The 19,949-nt window shown below is 40.6% G+C and overlaps 1 protein-coding gene across 2 annotated transcripts in view; it reads right to left on the reverse strand.

The window, feature by feature from the left end:
* The window catches only part of kank4 (KN motif and ankyrin repeat domains 4), a 69,373-nt gene that overhangs the window by 10,864 nt on the left and 38,560 nt on the right, over window positions 1–19,949 (reverse strand). The window contains exons 1-3 of one of the 2 annotated variants that reach the window (XM_038715290.1): window positions 14,057–14,114; window positions 5,691–5,764; window positions 1,716–5,168 (exon numbers count right to left, since the gene is read on the reverse strand). In XM_038715290.1, the coding sequence (XP_038571218.1) occupies window positions 1,716–5,168; window positions 5,691–5,709 (3,472 nt within the window). In that variant the 5' untranslated portion in view covers window positions 5,710–5,764; window positions 14,057–14,114. Of the gene's footprint in view, window positions 1–1,715; window positions 5,169–5,690; window positions 5,765–14,056; window positions 14,115–19,949 lie in introns of those variants that run through there. The other variant, XM_038715289.1, reaches the window with a different exon arrangement.

Genomic DNA, 19,949 nt, shown 5'->3' on the forward strand with positions numbered 1-19,949 from the left:
AATATTGTTACACGCAAATATGACATGACATGATGACAGATGACAGTACACTAAAAAAATCTTGGTCAAATCAACAGACAATTGCAGTTATTTTCAGGCATATACAAGTCAAGATTTTAGGCTTTGATAGCAACATACAACCTTGACATTGTCAAGTATGTAACTGCCCTATAATTGATTCTGCATGGGATCCTTTGCTGACTCCCCTTGGCTCTAAGCCCAGTATGGCTATCTTAGTTGTGCCTGACAGCAGACATGGTGCAGAGGCTCTGTAATGTTTCATGTAAGGACATAAGGATGTGGCTTTGAGCCAAAAAACACCAGCTGAAAAGATCCCAGCGACCACCATGGAAGAAGAAGAATGCTTTTAGATCCGGTATTTCTCAAGGAGATAGCAGCAGGGAAATGGGAAAGTTAAGAACATATTTGGCATTTATATACACCCTCTTGCCATCTTTTAATGAATAAAAAATAGTGTAATTTTACCTTCCCTCACTGTGTCAGAGACACAGATATTTCACTCATCCATACAAATATCTAAAGCTCAACTCAAATCTGTGAAGACTGAGGTGAGTGAGAGTTCTCAATGTAACAGTGGTGGTTTCTTCTTCCAGTATTTGTAGAAGTAAAACACTGATGTAATTTGAGGTTAGAGAAGTCCGGCTGGGAATCTCAGGTGTCAAAGATGTAGAAAGCAACTTCAAATTTCAAAATCACTCTTGTATACTGTACTCCCAACACTGAACTTAAAATGAACTTTGAACATAAAATATGTGTGTGATAGCAGAGTGATTCTGTACTTCAGCTCCTGGGCCAGAAACAAAACAGCGAGACATCAAAAGAGGGAAGAAAGTGTGTGTGTGTGTGTGTGTGTGTGTGTGTGTGTGTGTGTGTGTGTGTGTGTGTGTGTGTGTGTGTTTCTGTGCTTGAGTGTCCATTTGACTCTGTATTGTAAGTAAGGGCTTGTGTACTTCCTTAAGTGTGTCTGTTAATACTGTGTAAAGCAAGCAATATGTACTTGATATACTCTTGAACGATATTGTACCATGTCATTTCACCAGTGCTTAGTTTGTTGTCCACCCTTTTATGTAACAGCCAATAGTTATTGTATCTTTGACACACAATATATATTAAATGTCTATATATTATTAAATGCAAATGTGCTGCCAACACAGAGTATATGATCATAATATCATCATGTGGTTTACAGTTTCTCAGCAGATTAATGCTATTCTTTTACCTCACCTGTTACGTTAATGTTGTCATTCAAATAATATGTTATATTTGTATTGAATATAATAAACTACAAACAGGTTTGGCAAGTTGATTATTAAAATGGTTAAGTAGAGATGGAGCCTGCTGAGTTAAGCTTTTACCTCTGTAATGTTATAAAAGTTTCAGAAGAAGACGCTACAGTGGAGTAGACTAAAACTGAAATTAAAAAAACAGAGATAACAGAACTTTGAACTAGAAGGCAAGGTAGATGTTTCGCCTTCGGGTAAACCACTGACAATAATTGGTCGTATTAGTAGGTAGATGTGACACTAAATCATGTCCATATCACTCAGGGTCATTAGACTACTGGCAAAGTATCAGTTTATTAAACCCCTTCATTTTTGAGTCTATTACATATATGTAAGTACATATATGACAGAGAGATACAAACATGTATATACAGTATAAACCACAGGTTCCTAACTGAACCACAGGCCTACCTTGTTCTTGCTGTTTGCTGGCAGCAGCAGCTTTCTGGCCTGGTGAGTAGAAGGCAGAGAGGACACTGAGGGAGCTGACCAGTTGACTCTGAATAGAGCTCATTTTGGAGGGACCAGGCTTCCCTGCTGGTTTCCCTGTTGTTGCTGTAGGGACTGCTTTCCCTGCAGGCTTGGCTGATGCTCCTTTGGCTGCCTCTGCTCTTTTCCCTGCCGCCTGTTTCTGTGTGCTGGGGCCTTCCTGCTGGCTGGCCATCTGTTGAGTTCCAGAGCTGCTCCCCAGCTGTGCCCACTGTTCCCCCAAAAGCCCTGTTAACCGTGTTACGACTTGGCCCAAAGCCGCAGGCGATGTTGGTGACTCACTGGAGCCTCTACGAGGAGGCTGGGCATCTCCAGTATCCCGGCGTGAGGCCTGGGCTTCACTTGAACCACCACGCTGGGATGTTTCACTGGAGCCCCTGCGCAGTGATTGTGTCTCGTTGGTATCTTTGTGAGGGTGTTGAGTCTCACTGGAACTTCTACGAGAGCCCTGAGACTGAGGTTGGGTGTCACATGACACCTGGTGAGTCTGGGCTTCTCCGGATCCACGAATAGGAGGTTGTGATACCCTGGATCCTCTCTGTGGTGTTTTAAGCTCTTTGGAGTCCCGTCGAGTTGCACTGGTTTGAGACTGAAACTGTGCTTGAATTGATTTGGGTCGGGTTTGGACTTCACTGGAGCCTGGAGAAGGGCACTGAGTCTCAGTCTGAGGTTGTGATTGAGATTGTTTCTCATTAGACTCCCCAGGAGTCCTCTTTTCTAGGGTGTGGTCCCCAGCCTGAGACAGAGATATGGCTGGATGTTTTACCTGTGGTTCAGAGAGCTGTGTGGGGGTTTGGGTCTTGAGCTGAGGTGGACCCTGTACCTGCACATGGGGCTGGGACTGATCGGCTTGAGTTTCATTGGATCCCCTACGGGGACGCACAGGTGCAGCCTGAAGTTGAGGAGGTGATGGCTGTGCCTGCTCTGCCGAGGGCTTTCGGCCTCTCTGGGGTCGTACAGGAGCTACTGTCTTCTCAGCTCCATTCTCTGCTGCTACTACAACTGTGTCAATGACCACAGTTTCTTTGATTGTTGCACATACAATTTCACCTTCTGTTGTTTGTTTCTTTTCTACAGTCTCAAGTGCAATCTGCTGTGTTTTAACAATTTCTGTTACTTCACTCTTTGGGGCGATCATTTCCTTTGTTTCTGAGTCATTCTGTGCCATAACAGCTTCAATTTCATTTTCTGTATTTTCTCCTGCTACAACAAGTGGACTGGCACAAGCTTCATCCTGGCTTACAATATCTGAAACAACAGTTTGTTCAACTCCGCTTTCTCTTTGAATTATTTCATGTGCTTCCACTCTTTCACTGACCACAGTCACTACATCTTCTACTGTTTCTCTGCCAGCACTTTCTCTCACTTGACTCTCGACTTCTGCATCTCTTCCTGGATTGTTATCCTGTTGTCTGTTTATCTCTGTCTCAGTCTGCTGGTCTGTCCTCTCTGCTTCCTCTGTCTCTGTCACTCTGTCCACTGTGTTCACTCTCTCTGTCTCTGTCCCCCGATCTACACTGCTGGCCCTCGGTCTCTGAGGATGATCTGTTATTGTCTCTCCTTCTGTTTCTGTGACTTGGTTGACCCTTTCAGCAACTGGTGTCTCGGTCATCTGATCCTGAGTGGTGATCCTCTCAGTTACTGTGCCCCGTTCCATGCTGTTGGCTCTGGGTCTTGGTGGACTCACAGGAGCTACTTCTGCCTCCATCTCTGTCACCTGTTCATGTGTGTCAACTTTATTATTCTTTGTTCCTTGATCTATACTTCCGGTCTCTGGTTTGGGTACACCCACTTCAATACATATTCTATCTGTATCTGTTCCCTGATCTACTTTACCAGGTGGTTCTGTCTCTGTCTCTTGGTTTGAAAAATCTACCTTCTCAGTCTCTGTCCCTGTGTCAATACTCTCTCTTCTTGGTCTGCTGTATGCTTCTGTAGTACACACCTCCACTCTCATTCCATCACTCAGTTGTAGTATTCTTTCCTCTTTTACCTTGTTCTCCTCTAATTGTTCTTTCAAAAGAAGATTAGTTCTCTCCAGCTCTTGGCTAGCTTGAGTAAGTTTAGCCTCCAGTGTCATTAACTTCTCCTGCAGCTTCATACGGTCTGGTTCCTCAAGTTTTCCTCCTTTTGCTGCATTACCATCTTGAATACTGCTAGTCTCTACATCTTTTATAGCCATCCTAAGCGATGATAATTCTTGTCCTGCAATGTCCTGTGATAGCTTTTGCACAGCATGTTCCAGTGGACTCTCTGATGTCTCTTTCTGTTGGTCTGATTTTTTTGATGGCTGTGACTGTCTCTCTGACAATGTACCCATGTCTCCATGTGCTGAGGAACTCTTGACAGATTCCTGATTTATCTCCCTCTCTTTTTGTAACACTGTACTTTTCTCTGTCACACTTTGTTTCTCTTTCCCTGTTCCTGGCTTTGCTGGCACACACTCTGAAGCTTCTAAACCTCCAGTGCGTTGAGTCATCAGAGCTAAGTTGAACCCTTCTGAAGGTCTTTGTCCTTGTGGCTGAGTGTGTGTCCCAGAATCATAACTCTGTGCTATTGTAGAGGATGATATGGAAACCTGGGCTTGGGCCTGGGCTTGGAGCTGAAGCAGTAGCTGCTCTCTCTCCTCCCTCAGTGAGCAGATCTGAGCCTTTAGTTCTGGGATTGTTTTGACCTGCTCTTCTAGTTCTCTGACCCGTTTCAGCGCTACTGTGATCTGCTGGTGAAGCCCTGTCCGATCCTGGGGAACACACCGTCTCTCTGTTATGTCCGGTGAAGCCCGGAACATGTTCTCCGTTGAGCCACTCTCCGGTGTTCCCACAATACGGTCTGGACTGCTTGAATCAGAACCTTTCCGCTGCTGTAGGGTGATGGGCATGCTTGATGCTCGGAGCAGGTTCGGCCGACTTTGAATCTCCACAGTTTTCTCTTCAACATCCCGAGCCCCAGCTCCTACTTCATCTCTGGGCTTAGCTGAACTGTAGCCAGTTCCCTGACTGGTTGTTCCCCTGCTGCTCTGGCTTGAAGTTGCCCCTTCACTTGCCTTGAAGTCAAAGATCTGTTGGACCTCTGTTACCCTTGATTTAGGCTTGGGCCCTAGGGTGGATGTCCCAGACCATGTGCTGTCCTTTTCCTTAGGGGCAGGCCTAGCCCCATGCCCAGGAAGGCTGAAATTCCTGGGCAGAGTGCTGAATTTGGGTGGGCCCTTGACCCTGCGCTGAATGTGGACCCTTTTGATGGTTTTGCCTTTTTCAATATCGTCAACATACTTGAGGAAGTCCAGGTCCAGGTGGAAGCCATAGGGAGTTTCCACTGAGTAGGGCAGCTGCTTCCTCTGAACACCGCCCTCACTGGCCTTGGTCTGAAAGCCGTTGGCTATAAGGAATTAACATGAAAATCAATCAATATTGATTGATCAGTCTTCTACTGCTTCTACAAATAGTTACAATGACAACTATAGCTGAAATTTTTGACAAAATGAACATGAACCAAATAACAGATTATTATTAGCATTATTCACCCACTTGTACAGACAGGCTGTACTGTGCTGCACACAAGGTGCTTCATTATGTAAAACCATATCACTTACTGGGAAGTAATTATCATGCAGTGATTGCGCCAAAACATACTAATCAGCATGCAAAATGCTGCTCATGCTGTGTCAACTTATGAGACAGAGATTGGTTATCACCTGAAGGAAAAACCCTTCACTGCTTTTGCCCGTATAATGGACCAAGAAGTTACATGTTTAACCCATTATGTCAGATATCGTATAATGAACACAAAATCTGATTCTACAGCCCATGACTAATTAATTAAAAATCATAAGAAACTGATTTGTGGCACGAGTTAGAATCAAGGGGACTGTTTGTTAAAAGCCCGCTTAGTGACACTCACCACTTTTCTTGTCCATCATGGGAGGCGGAGTTCTCAGTCATCGATTTGTGTTTGCTACAGTTGGAGCTGGCAACCTAGATGAAACAGAAATAAGAGAGCTGCATGAGAAACTGTTATTCATCATCATCACCATCCGAACAGAATTCTACATTCTGCAGTGTCTAAGTTTTACAGAATAATGACAGATTGAATTAAAGAATAGGGTGGCCATGGATCAGTGGATAAGACACATGCTTTTGGCGTGAGAGACCCAGGTTTCAATTCCCACTGTGACACATCCAACAATGTGTCCATGAGAAAGACACTTAACCCCTTGTTGCTTCAGAGGCATGTGACAATTGTAAGCATTAGTAAGTCGCTTTGGATAAAAGTGGCAGCTGAATGAGTAAATGTAATGTAAATGTAAGAAGGAAAACAGTGTCTGGTCTTTGTGGATAAGGTTCCAGAAGATGTGCAACTTAAAACATAAAAAGTCCTTTGTTGAAGTTACTTGTTCTCCAAAATTCACTATATATTTTCACATTTTCAGTACAGCAACTGAAATAAGACAATAAAGTCTGCAGGAGTATTTTAATGACACAACAAAATATTTTTATAGCAAATGGTAGAGCTAGAATAATTACAGTATACAGCAGGTCAGCAGCACTAACAGTCCAGATGACTTGAAGAAAGGCATATAAATTAGGATATATGCAGCTAAGACTTTAAATGTAATAGAACTGTAAATATGCAGTCAATTAGTCTCAGTCACAGCTACTCTACTGAAGACAACATTAGTTATACAACAACAAATATTAATAGCACAATGAGGGGAAAATCAGTGTCATTGTATTCAATAACTTAATTTTATTTGCACTGCTGAGCCAGGCATTTAGAAGCCATTTAAAGTCAACGTAACCCTGGAAAGGCCTACAAAAGGGAACATGTTCCATTTGGTGCTACTTTGTCTCATTTGTTCCAGTTTGAAACCAGAGCCACTTGCCCATTTTTCTACACTTAGCTTACTGAGGAGTAGAGGTAAGTGACATGTGAAACAATTCAGTGAGGGGAGTCAAAACTTTTATGGGCTTATGCAAAGCTTCCTAATAAAATATCCAATACTAACAATAAAACCTAGGCAATTCACCAAGATTTGAGTGAGCTAATCCATATTAAATGATCACTTAAGCCCTTGCAGCCAAATATCAACTTTAAGGCTATTTAGCAATAGGGGCACATTATTCATGCAATTTCTATGCAAATATGTGGAGAACATATCTTCTAGGAGACATAGGGCATATGTGCCTGAAGCTCTGATTTAAAAAGTACTGGAGTTTAAACTTCAACATGTGAGGCAGTTTCAGATTTTTAAATTAGCATTTTCATTATTTTTAGTAGGTGGGCTAGCACAGTTTCTTTATTATGCCCATGGGTTACAAGTTACTGCAGATGTTATAACTGATATTATAATGTAATTATAAACACTTAAATAATTTAATGTAAATAGTTATATTGCAACAGTGTCGTAACGTAATTTCCTTTCTTCATTTTCACTCTCAAGGAAGATAAAGGTCTTGTGTGAATATGAAACACTGTCTCTAAAAAGGCAGGTTTCCATTTGAAATGGCTACTTTGATGTCTTGAAAGAATGGAATATGCATCTTCAAACTGTATCTTTCTACAAAAGTTTAGAATGCTGAAAAAAAAGTCTTATCCATATAAATTTTCAACTGACGGCCTGGGTTTGAATTCTGCATATCATCCCCTCTCTCCCCTGCCTTTTCTGTCTCTACACTGTAACTATTAAATGAAATGGGGAAAAAAGCCCCCAAAATACACAAATAAATTTCAACTGATCTTGTACCAAATGGTATTACTAAAAGTCACTCAGACTTGCATGTGACAGATTTAGTTGCTGTAATTGATTATAATAGTGAAAATGCATTACGACTTCCTTTGCAGCATATTTTGATACTATATGTTTGTGTGCTTGTACGAAACATTACTTAGCTGATATATACAGTAGTTTGGAGTAAGTGCATAGTCCTGCCCACAGGGTAAGTTGTGTGCTGTGCAGTGCTGAGTGGACACATATTGCAAGACAAGCATTATATGAGCTGGCAATGTAATCAATCAAAATGACAACCAGTCCACCAAGGGACATAAACAGGAACTGTGACAAGCTCTATTTGGCCCCTCTACTGTCTTCATAGATTGAGCCTTAATAATGAAAAGAATTGGTGATCTGGAGCAGAATTGTTGTCTCTGTTACCGATGAACTGATACACACACACACACACACACACACACATAGAGAAAGAGAGTGACACACCGATCAACTGACTGACAGCCTCTGCACAGGATCTGACACCATGTGATTGCTACCATGGCAACCATTCTTCCATCCACTACTTCTGCGTGCCCCAGGAGTGAGAGGAGCACAGGCATTCCTGACTCCTCCTGATGCTTAGTGCAACTACGATCGGCTCACTGTCCTTAAGGCTTAATTAGCTGATTTGGGAGCAGAAGAATGCTGCTTGTAATTGCTGAGTGAAGTACAGACAGACCCCAATGGCAATTATACACGGTGGGCAGGCAACAAAACCTTCCTTAATTAGATCATTACCAAAAGGAGAAACAGAGGTAGAGTGTGACAGAATGTAGAAGGGACAGAAAGGGGTAGGTAAAAAAAAATAGGAGGGAGGGGAGAAGAAAGAACAGACATAGGCTGGAGAATATGAGGGGGAAGATGAAGAATGACAAATGAAGTTTGGCAGACAACACAGTAACAATCAGTAACAGAACTAGCTAGGAACTTCCCCAGTAAGGAAGAGTCTGACCTTCCCTACAGTGTGAGCATCTTTTAAAGTTTCTTCTTTTAATTAAAGTCACTCTTAATCATTGTGTGATTACCATATATGATGAGCCATAATATCAGTCTATTAACATCCAGAAGTGTATATATGGTGACGGTGTTATCACAGCATGGTAGCAAGTACTGTAGATTACAAAGGTTAGGATAATGTATAAATATTTAAGAGGCTCTGGTGACACTGAACATGAACAATCCACACTGGATTACAGTCATAATGACTATGAGCTAAAACCTCATGCTAATCCAAATTGCCACAGGCTACAAAAGGCTAAAAGGAAGTCAAGAGTATGTGTCTAAAACTGTGCATTTTACGTGTGTCAGCACCAATTTAGTCACTCTCTTTGTCAGTGTTGGTTTATGTGTGTGTGCTTACATTGCTTACAGAGTGTATATATAGTGTTTATATGTTGTCTGGTTGAGTGTGTCCAAGTCTCACACATGTACATAACCTCTTGAAGGACTCGCAGCAATCTTTCAACACCAATCCAATAAGCATGACAGCTGGTCGAGAGGCGACGACATCGGTAATGTGAAGCCCGGAAGGCAGGAATAATTAGAGTATAGTAAATAAGCTCATACTGACAGCCAGAGGTTTTCATATGTCATCAGTGTAGTGTTTTTTGACAGTATTATGAAACAGAGACCCAGGTAATTATCTAAATACACAGTGTTGTATTGTAGAATTTTAATGTTGTGATGATATGAATTAAGGTTACACTGACTGCCAAGCTTTTTCAAATTATACATACACTTAACCTAGGCATTCACACATACACACTTGACAAACATATAGAAAATTACTACTGACCCAACCTACCAAGTATGGGGAAAAGCATTAATTGAATGTCATGGGTCATTACATTGGAATGGCTGTGTACGGGAGATTGAATTAGTCTGATACCCTGACACTGAGCAGGCTTAGATAGAAGACAGGCCAACAGGAAACAAGATTGGGGAGTGTGAGCAGGGGACAGGAGGCGGGTGGTTAGGAGAGAGAAAGTGGGTGAGGTGAAAAAGAGGCAAAGATGGGAGTGGCAGGTCACTCATACTATCTCAGACATACAGAGCGGCTTTACCGTTATGTTTCCCTCTCTTCCAGCTCTCCTTCTGTCATTTTCTGCCTCATACTCTATATATTATTAAAAAAACATGCATTACGATCTCTCGTGCACACACACACGCACAAAAGAAGCACTAAACCGGTTTACCTGCTTCAAATTAGAAGAGTTATTGTTTAAAGCCAATCAGGACCACACTGTGAATGTACCTTTGGTATTGTTATATAGGTTTGTTTTTGACTTTTTATTATTTGGGTCACATGCAATGAATGTGACTGCATTTAAATGGGAGAAAGGTTGGCGTTTAAGTAAATAAAAATAACCAGCATACAACACAAAGTGCAGTCTGTCCTATGCTATTTTCATATATTTATAATAACACTATGTAACTTTGGAAAGAGGCAATAACACAGTATTACTTCTAAAAATAAAAGTTGAATTAATCAGCAAATAAAATGCCTCATCAGAATCTGAATCTGAATCAGAAGGAGCTTTATTGCCAAGTAGTGTTTTACACATACACTCAATTACACATTATTACTTCTACAAATAAAAGTTTAATTAATCAGCAATAAAATGCATCATTGCCCAGTTCAATACACTTAGGGATTTTGCTAAGATATTGTGTAATGTAACTGACATTCCTCCGTTAGTTCGCTGACTCTCTGACACTACATTTTTACATGTACCATTAGCAACTGTTCATCAAATGTCTTTCTTTAAAGAAATGTAACATATCACATTATGAAAGCTTCCATGTTGCTTCTTTCATCAGGTTACATTAAATCTGATGTCTGTTATCCATTTTGTACTCATTAGACATTGCCTATGATACAACTGTGAGTGAGGGGCGCAGGTGACGGTGCAATTAGTTCAATCTGGTGTGTTTCAGGTGTGGATGACAATTTTGCATAATGACACACTATGGCACAGAGACCCTCCAGAGCAGCGAACTGAGAAAATTGAGGAAATTCACTGACAAGACCACTGGGAAGTGGAAAGTTTCTGATTGCAGAACCAGATCGAATGACAGATGCTGTTCGCATCCAGATCATGAAGAGAGAAGACATTTATCTGATATCTCAGTGCTTAGTCTGTGTGCGCTCTGCAGGAACAGATCAATCCCTCTGCTCTACAAGAACAATTTGGTCCATCCCACTCCAGTCTAAGATTGTCTCTGTCTATGTATAGTACAGTATGTTACAATAATTCTGCTACTACTAGAATGCATCTTCTGGGCCAATATGGCTTTAATTTTTTATTCACTCCAGTTCTGTCGAGTTCACTCTAGTTCATCATCCAGACCTCTTCTTTTCAGTCCGAATCCAGTATGATCTAGTCTAGTCCAGTATGACATTGTCTGTATTCAGAAGGGGCCAGATTGTTCCCTTTGTGCTAATCAACATCTGGCTCTCAACCCCAGAGAAAAAAATTAGAGAAAGAACATCTGTCTATGGGCTTCATTAAACAGCGGCAAAATCATCCCTCAGGGCTATAGTGAGTGGGCTACTGTTTTATTATAGGTCAGTTCAAACAGCTTTTTCTGTGAGGAACTGCAAATTAAGGTTATGGGTTGCACTGGATACTTTAATACAGAACCAATGAATTTTTATATAACTATTATAACAGATGTCTTCAAAGTACAATAGGGAAAAATATGCTTAAAAGCTAGTTACCTCCAGTAGATTGCTGAACCCAAAAGAGACAAAAAAAAACCCTGTCTGTGTCTGAAAAAAAGCATCACTTTAGTTTAGCTTACATTAAACAGTATGTTAAGTTTCTGACTGCTAAATGGAAATTATTGTCTTTCTAAGCCCAGAGCAAACAATAGAAACTCATGCTTTTACAAAATACCAATAGGGACAAACGATGGCTTTTAAGTCTATCTTTGTATTACAAAAAAAGAGACTTACAATGAATGAACAATCAGACAGAGCTACAAGGTTTTGTTTGCTATTCTGCAATAAATGCGGTATGTTTTATTCTATCAGACAACATTTAAAACATTGAATTCAATTTTCCTTTTTTGGTTAAATGAATGGGTTGGGATTAAGTGAAAAGACTGTTAATGACATTGGCAGATACACTGCTCAGTCTCAGCAGATTACAGTTCTGTTCTGTCACCTCCAACCCTTTCTGTGATCATTTATTCTGTATTTCAATTAACACACACTGTTGTTCAAACATGGTGTTCTGACAGACACACTGTATCCATCTCCAGTTGTATAAAACACACTTAATGTTTAACTGTGGTTCATAAGTAATTAATGGACTGCTGAATTCAGACCCTCAATCAAATCTCAATTTTATACACATACATAAGTCATATGACACTTGTGATTGGCTATTTTTTAATACTACATGAGTGATCTCAGGAGAAAAAGGTGGAAGAAATACTTTTTATCAATACTGCTTTAACTTTATCTGCATCAGCATAACATGGCCTTAACATTACCAACCCTGTCCTGCTTCTGCCCTGTCTGTCAAAGGACAGATAACCCTTACACCATGCAACTGTTTTCTTATTAGCCTATCGTTCTATCTTTACACAGAATGAAAGCATCTTCCCTTTTCAGATCTCCTCCCGCCCTTGTGGTATTCCAGCATGAGAAGAAGCTGCCTACTTTTATTAGCAATAAAGGAAGTGAGACACCATCTATTATTAATTGGAGCACACAGCCAACCCCTTCTAGCTGGAGCTGCGTTAGCATTATGGCTATTTGATGAGGTAAAGTAACTGCTACCACTAATTAGCATGTGGGCTATCTATGGAGTTAGATCACTGTTAACAAATGCTTACAGAAGGATTCACAAATGTATTTTGAGATAAATATATAAATGACTCTCCACAAAAATATTTTTCAATGTACACAAATATATTTATCGGTGTATATAAATGTAAAACAAACTCAACTAACAACTGAAAAACACACAAAAAAACCTAAGGTTCACAAATGTATTTCTGATGTACACACAATTATTTCTTGTTTTATATAAAAGTTAAAGAAAACAAATATATACAAATATATGCATTTAAAAGTATTTGCAATTTTCATTAGAAACATTGATATAGAAACTGTTAAACCGGCTTTTACAAACTGCTTGTCATTTCAAGAGGAGAAAAGAAGGGAATGTGGTTTTTAGAAAGTGGTGAAAAAAAGTCCTGGCACCAAGACAGGACAGGGACAGAGGGGTATATCTAGTCAGGGATGGTAGGAATGAGGAGGGGGTGGGCAAAAGGAAAGAGAGATATGACAAAGGGCAGTGGAGGGAGAAGGTGTGCTGTATGTTGCCATAGAGGAGTAGCTCACTTACAGCACTGCCATGTCACATTAAATCCCCTTCCACTCACTATGACAGCTCACACAGACACAAACACCAAACATGTATAAAATATTCAAATGTACAATATAAGCAAGTTTGAGTTGATGGGTAAACACACTCACACTGAAACGTGGGTTATATATAAATCTGGATCCCCATTAATTACTACATACGCTAAAATAGAGGAGACACACACTCACATTCAATCAGGAAATTCTAACACGATCGGGCAAACATGAAATTAGACATTTGTGCATGAAAGCACACACAAACATGCATGCAAACACACAATTTCTTCCCCCACACAGTCACACACCCCCTGGTGATAAAGAGCCTGCCTGACACCAACAGAGTGTGAAGCCAGGCAGGCGATGGTGGTGCAACACTGTCTGCAGAGCAGGCAGGATGACTCTGTGAAGAAATCGACCACTTATGAATTCACACTCTATTGATCTTGAGCCTGATGACAGCCTTCCAGCTCGGCTTCCGCTTGCACACATACAGTACAAAAAACACACACATGTAAGAGAAAAAAAAATCTGACATGTGACACGCACATTCAAACACCGCCTACGAAAAAAAGAGTTGGCCGATTGCCACACCAAGCAGCTCAATATTCATTTCACTGTGTAGCATGTGTGTTCCCTGATTGTCGGCCTGCCCACTTATTCCTCCTGCATTGTGTAGGCTAGCCAAGCTATGTGAAGAGCAGTAACATTCTGCAAACAGAAAACACCACACTGCCTCTCTATACACATATATACAAACACATACACATTCTTTGTTTTTCTCTTTCACACTTGTTTTCACACATCCCAGGCATTAACATGTGAACTATGTCCTACCTTGCAAAAATAGGCTAGCAAAGAGGGAGTGAGAAAAGAGAGGTGAGGTGTAGCAAAAGAGGAGAAGATGAGCAATGTGAGGTAAACAAAATGTAATTATGGCAGATAAAAACAGGGAAAAAGCAAGAGAAAATGTTTCATGAGAGAAAAGAGTTGATAGAGAGATAAGATATAATATATACAATTATATAATAATAAAAATAAGGAGGACACAGAAACAAGACATAACTGTGAAGATGAGTCAGAAAAAAGGAGTAAATTCTCATGGGGTGGTTTGCCTCTCACCTGCCATGCAGCTCCTCTCCTCCTGTCCTTCCTGTTTCTGTTTCTGTGAGTGCTACTGAGCCTGTCTCTGGTTTAACTTCAGCAGAGACAGAGAGAAAAAAAGAAAAAAGGTGGGAGGAAGGGTGGGAAGGGGTGGCGGTGTTGGCAGAGATGGCGCTAAGGGGTGGAGGAAAGAGACGTGAAGTGAAGAAGCTGTCTAGCTGGTCAGACTATCGGCTCTCTCAGTATGATTTACCAGCCAACCCACTGCAACCTACTGGCCCAGAAAACAAAAAACAATAACACCCTTAACCTACATGGGCTCAAAGGAGAACACACACTCTAACAACACACACACACACACACACACACACAAACCATCACTGCCTCTCTGTATGTGTTTATAGTGCAGCATTTTTAAATGTGTAGACATTAGTGTGTGTAAAGTTCGAGATTGTAAAATGCAAATTACCATAAGGGAGACCTGAAGGAGACTAGTCCTGAGTGTTTGTGTGTATGCAAACTTTTTGCATACGGGTCCCTGTTTATTCATGCATCTACTGGTGTGTGCACGCATGTCTTTATCTGAGGTGCATGTGTGTGTGCATTTAGCCTGCTGGCACAAGGTCTGCCCTACAGTGAACTCCCACAATGCACCAGCCTAATTATTACTGGAGGACTTAAAGTCAACCCCCAGTGTGCTGTCACAGGGCCACATGAGGCCTGCACTGACCAGGTTGAACTCCACACTCCACAAAACCTTTTTAGAAGCATCAGACTAGCTTCGCCGAGGTATCATCTCTGTGAAATTTAACAAATAAATTCCCTAGCTTTTTCCATCTCAATAACAGAAAGCAGTCTAATGATTAAACCTAGCAAGTCCAGCCGGCTCTGTAGTGTAAATGAGGTAAATAATTAACAGCCTTTAAATAGGCTTACTGTCCAAGCAAATGGGTCCTATCTCTTATCTTGCTCCTACACCAATCCCTCAGACCAGCACTGCTAATTCACCTCTTAGCGAGTGAGTAGAGCACCCTAAAACAGCTCAGCAGCAAGCATCTGTAAAATCCAGCCTCCACACTTTGGCTTGACATGCCAGGTTAGCGCACAAATATATGGAACACATGAAATACTCATTTGGATATACACTATAGCATTATTTAATTCATTCAATTAATTATGGGGGGGTAGTTGACACACTACAGATATTGTAACTGTTAATTTGCGCTTTAATTGTGTCATAAATCACTTTGTTTACTTTGATGATGCTGTATGTAATGACTAAATAAGTGTTAGGGAAGCAGAGCATGTGAATGTGTGGGAGAGACAAATTGTTAACCTAATGAGCTAACAACAAGAAACCAGACATAGAAAACATGGTAAAGCACATAGATATGACTGTACATTATGGTAACTTTGCTTTGTATGTATGATACATAAGACACATTCCTAAAGCATAACGAATGTGAGCAATAGCAGAACAGAAACACAAAACAGGGTCATTATAGGAAAAAAACAAATATCATGAGATTTTCCTTCACAATACACAGATCAGTGCAAAAGTCCAGTGCACGTTATATATGAAGAATATGGCCTGACATGAACAGAAATTAAATATTAGGTTGGATCTTCAGCACTGGGTTAGAATTACCTTTCAGTATACTTCTTGCTTATGTTCAGTCTAGCACCTGATATCCGTTATATACAGTAGGATGCGCATGTTTTGTTTTTTAAAGTGATAATAGAAGACTTTCTTGCACAGAGAACCTTTATCAAACATAAACTTAGACAATGTTCACATATTCTGTGGCTAAATCCTCTCCTCTCTCTATATGTCGTACACACTGCATAAAAAAATCTCATATCCTTTCATCAAAAGCAGTGGACTGAAAGATGGTATAATGCGGCCAAGAGGGTTAAGCTTCCCTCTTGCTGATCACATGAGCCGTCTCCTGTCAAGAGGAATCAGATCCCACCTCAGACCCCTAGGACTTCTAGAGTCTCACTCCTCTCTTGTCTGTGTTGAGGTTAGACGTCTAGATTGTCTGTCCGTCTCGCTTGTTCATGTAAAAAAAAAATTGAAAACACAATGTCAAAATAGTGTGTACTGAAACAAAAATTGGTTGGGAGTGAGTTGCTGCCTCAAGTGTCTCTTTTTCTTGTTCACAAGCAAGGGTAAGATGGAGTATGGAACTGAATGATGGATTCGGCCCACAGTAAAACAGGGTATTAACCTGACCCTCTCAATCGTGGTGGAGGGAGGGATTTGCACACCCACATGACCCTTAGACCTGTTGGGAAATAGCTTTTGGAAGGGTCTCCCATGGCCCTACGAGCCTAAAGTTTGGGTGAGGCTCAAAACAAACTAGTTTGTATGTCATGTCTTCTGATCGCATCTGAAGGGAATAAATGTTATTCAGCCACGTTCGAAGGCAGGGTAAAAAGCTGTTCATTTATAGAGAGGGACGAGATGCGATAATCGTTTAAATATGCAACGGTGCATACTTTCTTTCATTCATAGTGCTGCATACATTTGCACATACAAAAAGTGATGTAGAAGTAATTATGAAAAGTGGCCAAATACATAATCTGTAACAACATAGTGAAACATTTTTGGTTGTCTGTACCTTCAAAATGTAGTTACAAATCACTGTTGGAAAACGAGAAAAGTTTTATTTATTGACAACAGTATGGTTATGGTTTGGTTAGAGTTAAGCACAAAAATTACTTGGTTAGGTTTGCGAAAAGATAATGTCATTTTGGGGCACTTGCTGTATTTTTCTTGGGAGGACATTCTCTGCTCCCACCTTGTGGGCTCACAAGGGTGTAAGGGTACAGTTTGTGGACAGTGACCAAATCCTGGATTCAGTCATCTTTATCTCTCTCCGTCTAAAATATAGCTTACATTCTAGCACGCCGACATTCCTGTGTGGAACAAAGTGTATTGTTGTCTATCAGCAGTCTCCCTGCTCCAGGGTGTGCAAAAACACAAAGTTGAAATGTTAAAATTACAGCAGGCAGCGTTACGCGAAGTCTGGCACCCCAGGATTCTGCAAATGTATGTGTTTGAATGTGTCTGGCTGTGTGGAAGTGTGAAAACCTAAAAATGTTTTCAATGCTGCACCCCACAGCTCATAAACATATAGTTCAGCATAACAGCTTGGAGTCATGTTTGGAGAATGTTTTTATAACTGTGGGAGTTACAAAGAAAGACTTAATATGCAGTGTATAATTATAACTAATGGTTGGTGGCCACCGCCAGGCACAGCAGTCATCACTCACTTTCAGCCTAAAGTTTTACTCTTTTCAACTCAAGTCAGGTTACATTGTCAAATATTTTGACTTTGGATTCATTGTTAAATGATCTCATTTCTGGGAATAGCAATTAATCTCATGTTTCATTATACTGTAAGGAATTCACTCCTGATAATTACTATGAATGCCTGCTATGTCTCGTAACATAATTTATATGCTATTGTTAAAGTTTTAGAACACTGGCAGCTTTATGCCAAGTCTTGCAACATGCAATTATCTGTGCAAGTGTAATCTGCAGTATGTGTGTGCATGTGTCTGAGTAGGTGCAAGTGCAAAAAACCAAAAACTGTTTTTACTGGCAAAGCTCACAGTTCTACAACAACATCAAATCCAACAGCTTGAAGCCTTCTGGAAAAGAAAGTTTTCTTCTGAAAATGAACTTAATACACAAGCACAAAAATGGTAGAAAATGTAATTAACTGTTAAATTTTAGGAGGGATTTTTTTCAATGTTTGAAATTTATTTTGTGGTAATGTATTACTGAAGTCATGCATCATTGCTTGGATCCACACACAGTGTCAACTATCTCTTCTTGGAAGTAAAAAGGCCCAGCTCAAGACCATATATAATTGAAATTTACCTTGCCCCACTGACTGAAGATATCATAATATCATAATTTTTCTTTGTTTTCTCATTCCTTCAAGGAAAAAGCATATGCAGACACAGAGAGATGGATAAGACACACTTTGACCAAGTGTTCCTCTCATGATTTTTTTTGCCTGTGCAAGCTCCCAAAATACAACATACTCCCTTGGGTCAAATATGTTGTGAAGGTGAATGTGGGTTATTTTGTGTGTCCCAAGATAGGAAGGGAAGAAGCAGTGACATGGCATGGCATTAACTCTATACACCTTCTAAATGTATGAAACAGGAATGAAATGATGTAAAGCTTTTGACATATTGGCTGTTGATTGAGCAGTAAATGATCATTTCTCCAGCCACCAAGACACTGCACTAGGAAACCAACAAACAATCCACTAGACAACTATTAAGAATTCCTCTGGAAGAGTTGTTTTAATATCTACAGGTTGGGATGCAGTGTTGTCATCTGTCCCACATTAAATCCACTTATTTCAGGTTGTTTCCTATCTCAGAATAACTTGAAGCACTGCCTGAGCAAATTCAAGTTCAAGTGTAACAACAAATATCCTTTACTAAGATGGTTTTAAAATGGAAAAAACATTTAATCAAGCTATTACAAGGATTTTCCACTAAATGTGGGTGTGGTTGTGTGTGTGTGTGTGTGTGTGTGTGTGTGTGTGTGTGTGTGTGTGTGTGTGTGCCAGGGCTGGCAGACATCCTGAGGAAGGCCAGCTGCTGATAACGCCTTCAGGCAGGAAAAAGACTGTTTATAATTTGACGACTTCCCCAGTCTTCTCTGTTTTGCAGATTCTGGGTGTGGCTTGTAGGTAGAGCTGGGAGTGTCCAATGCGTCTACCTGCCCATCTGGGTTGGGCTTCCTAGAGGGCATAAAGGGCTGCCTTTCTGGGAGTCTGTCTCTCTGCTGGCCTGCTGCTTCAACCCCAGCCTGTGTTCCTTTGTTCAATTTGCTGCACCCACCAACATGCATTACACTTCATTCTCACTCATCCACACACTTCTGACATGACTGATGTTCCTCATATCTACCCACGCCATCAACTTAGTTAAGTTGTTTGTTAGTTTGAGTTAAATAAACCACTTTTGTTCCTATTATCTGTGTGAGGCCTCCCTTTTTGTTGTCAGCCTTGAGCCAGGCGGTAACAATAGGTTGAAACAGACGCCCACTTAACTAACCACAGTACACACCTTGCTGCTCAAGTGGAAATGACCTGAACTGCGGTGAACTGGTGAGCTCTGTGTGTGCAATGGTGTTTGCATGAGAAACGAAGAGACAGGGCGACAGAGAGTATGCATTATGTATGTCTGCTTGCTAGTTGAATACAGTAGTGAGAAAATACAGAATGAGAGAATGCAAAAACAAATGTGTGCTACCCTCTACATTTCCTCTGAAATTACAGGGATATTGCGCATCTTACTTCAATCATTTCTTTTTCTCCATCTCTTTCTCTAATCTACATGTGGGTGCAATCATTATGTAAATGTAAAGGCTGACAGGGAGGCAAAATGAATGCTGAAAGTAAAGGCCTCCTTATCGGCTTGCAAGAAAAGCAGCTTGGACGGACAACAGGGAAACAGAAAGAGTGGACACAAAGGCAGAGAGATACAATTTGAGTTTCGGCTACATTCCTACTCTGTATGCTTCTCTTGCTTCTGATATATCCTGACAATGTGTCGTCATTGTTTTGAAAGAGGAGCAGAGGGGAAATGCATCTGTGCTATTGTTAATAGTGTGGGTAAGAACATCTTTGGTAATTTTTCACTGTGTGCAAAATGTAAACAAGAGCTGAGCTCAAAGAACATGCAATACAGTATTGCTACTGTATTACTACAATTATCAATTTGAAAACACTGCAGGCCTGTCTTTAAGTAAGCATGATAGCTTGTGTGGAATTCCATTCATTTTATGACATTTTTATTTGTGTCAATAATTTATTTTATTCCTTGTTGGTTTAGTGCACTAGATGAAAATGTTGATCAGCTGTCAGGAATTTAATCT

Source organism: Micropterus salmoides, unplaced genomic scaffold (genome assembly GCF_014851395.1).
Source record: "Micropterus salmoides isolate LMB-PRFRI ecotype aquatic unplaced genomic scaffold, ASM1485139v1 Ms_hic_scaffold_13, whole genome shotgun sequence".
NCBI classification, from domain to species: Eukaryota; Metazoa; Chordata; class Actinopteri; order Centrarchiformes; family Centrarchidae; genus Micropterus; species Micropterus salmoides.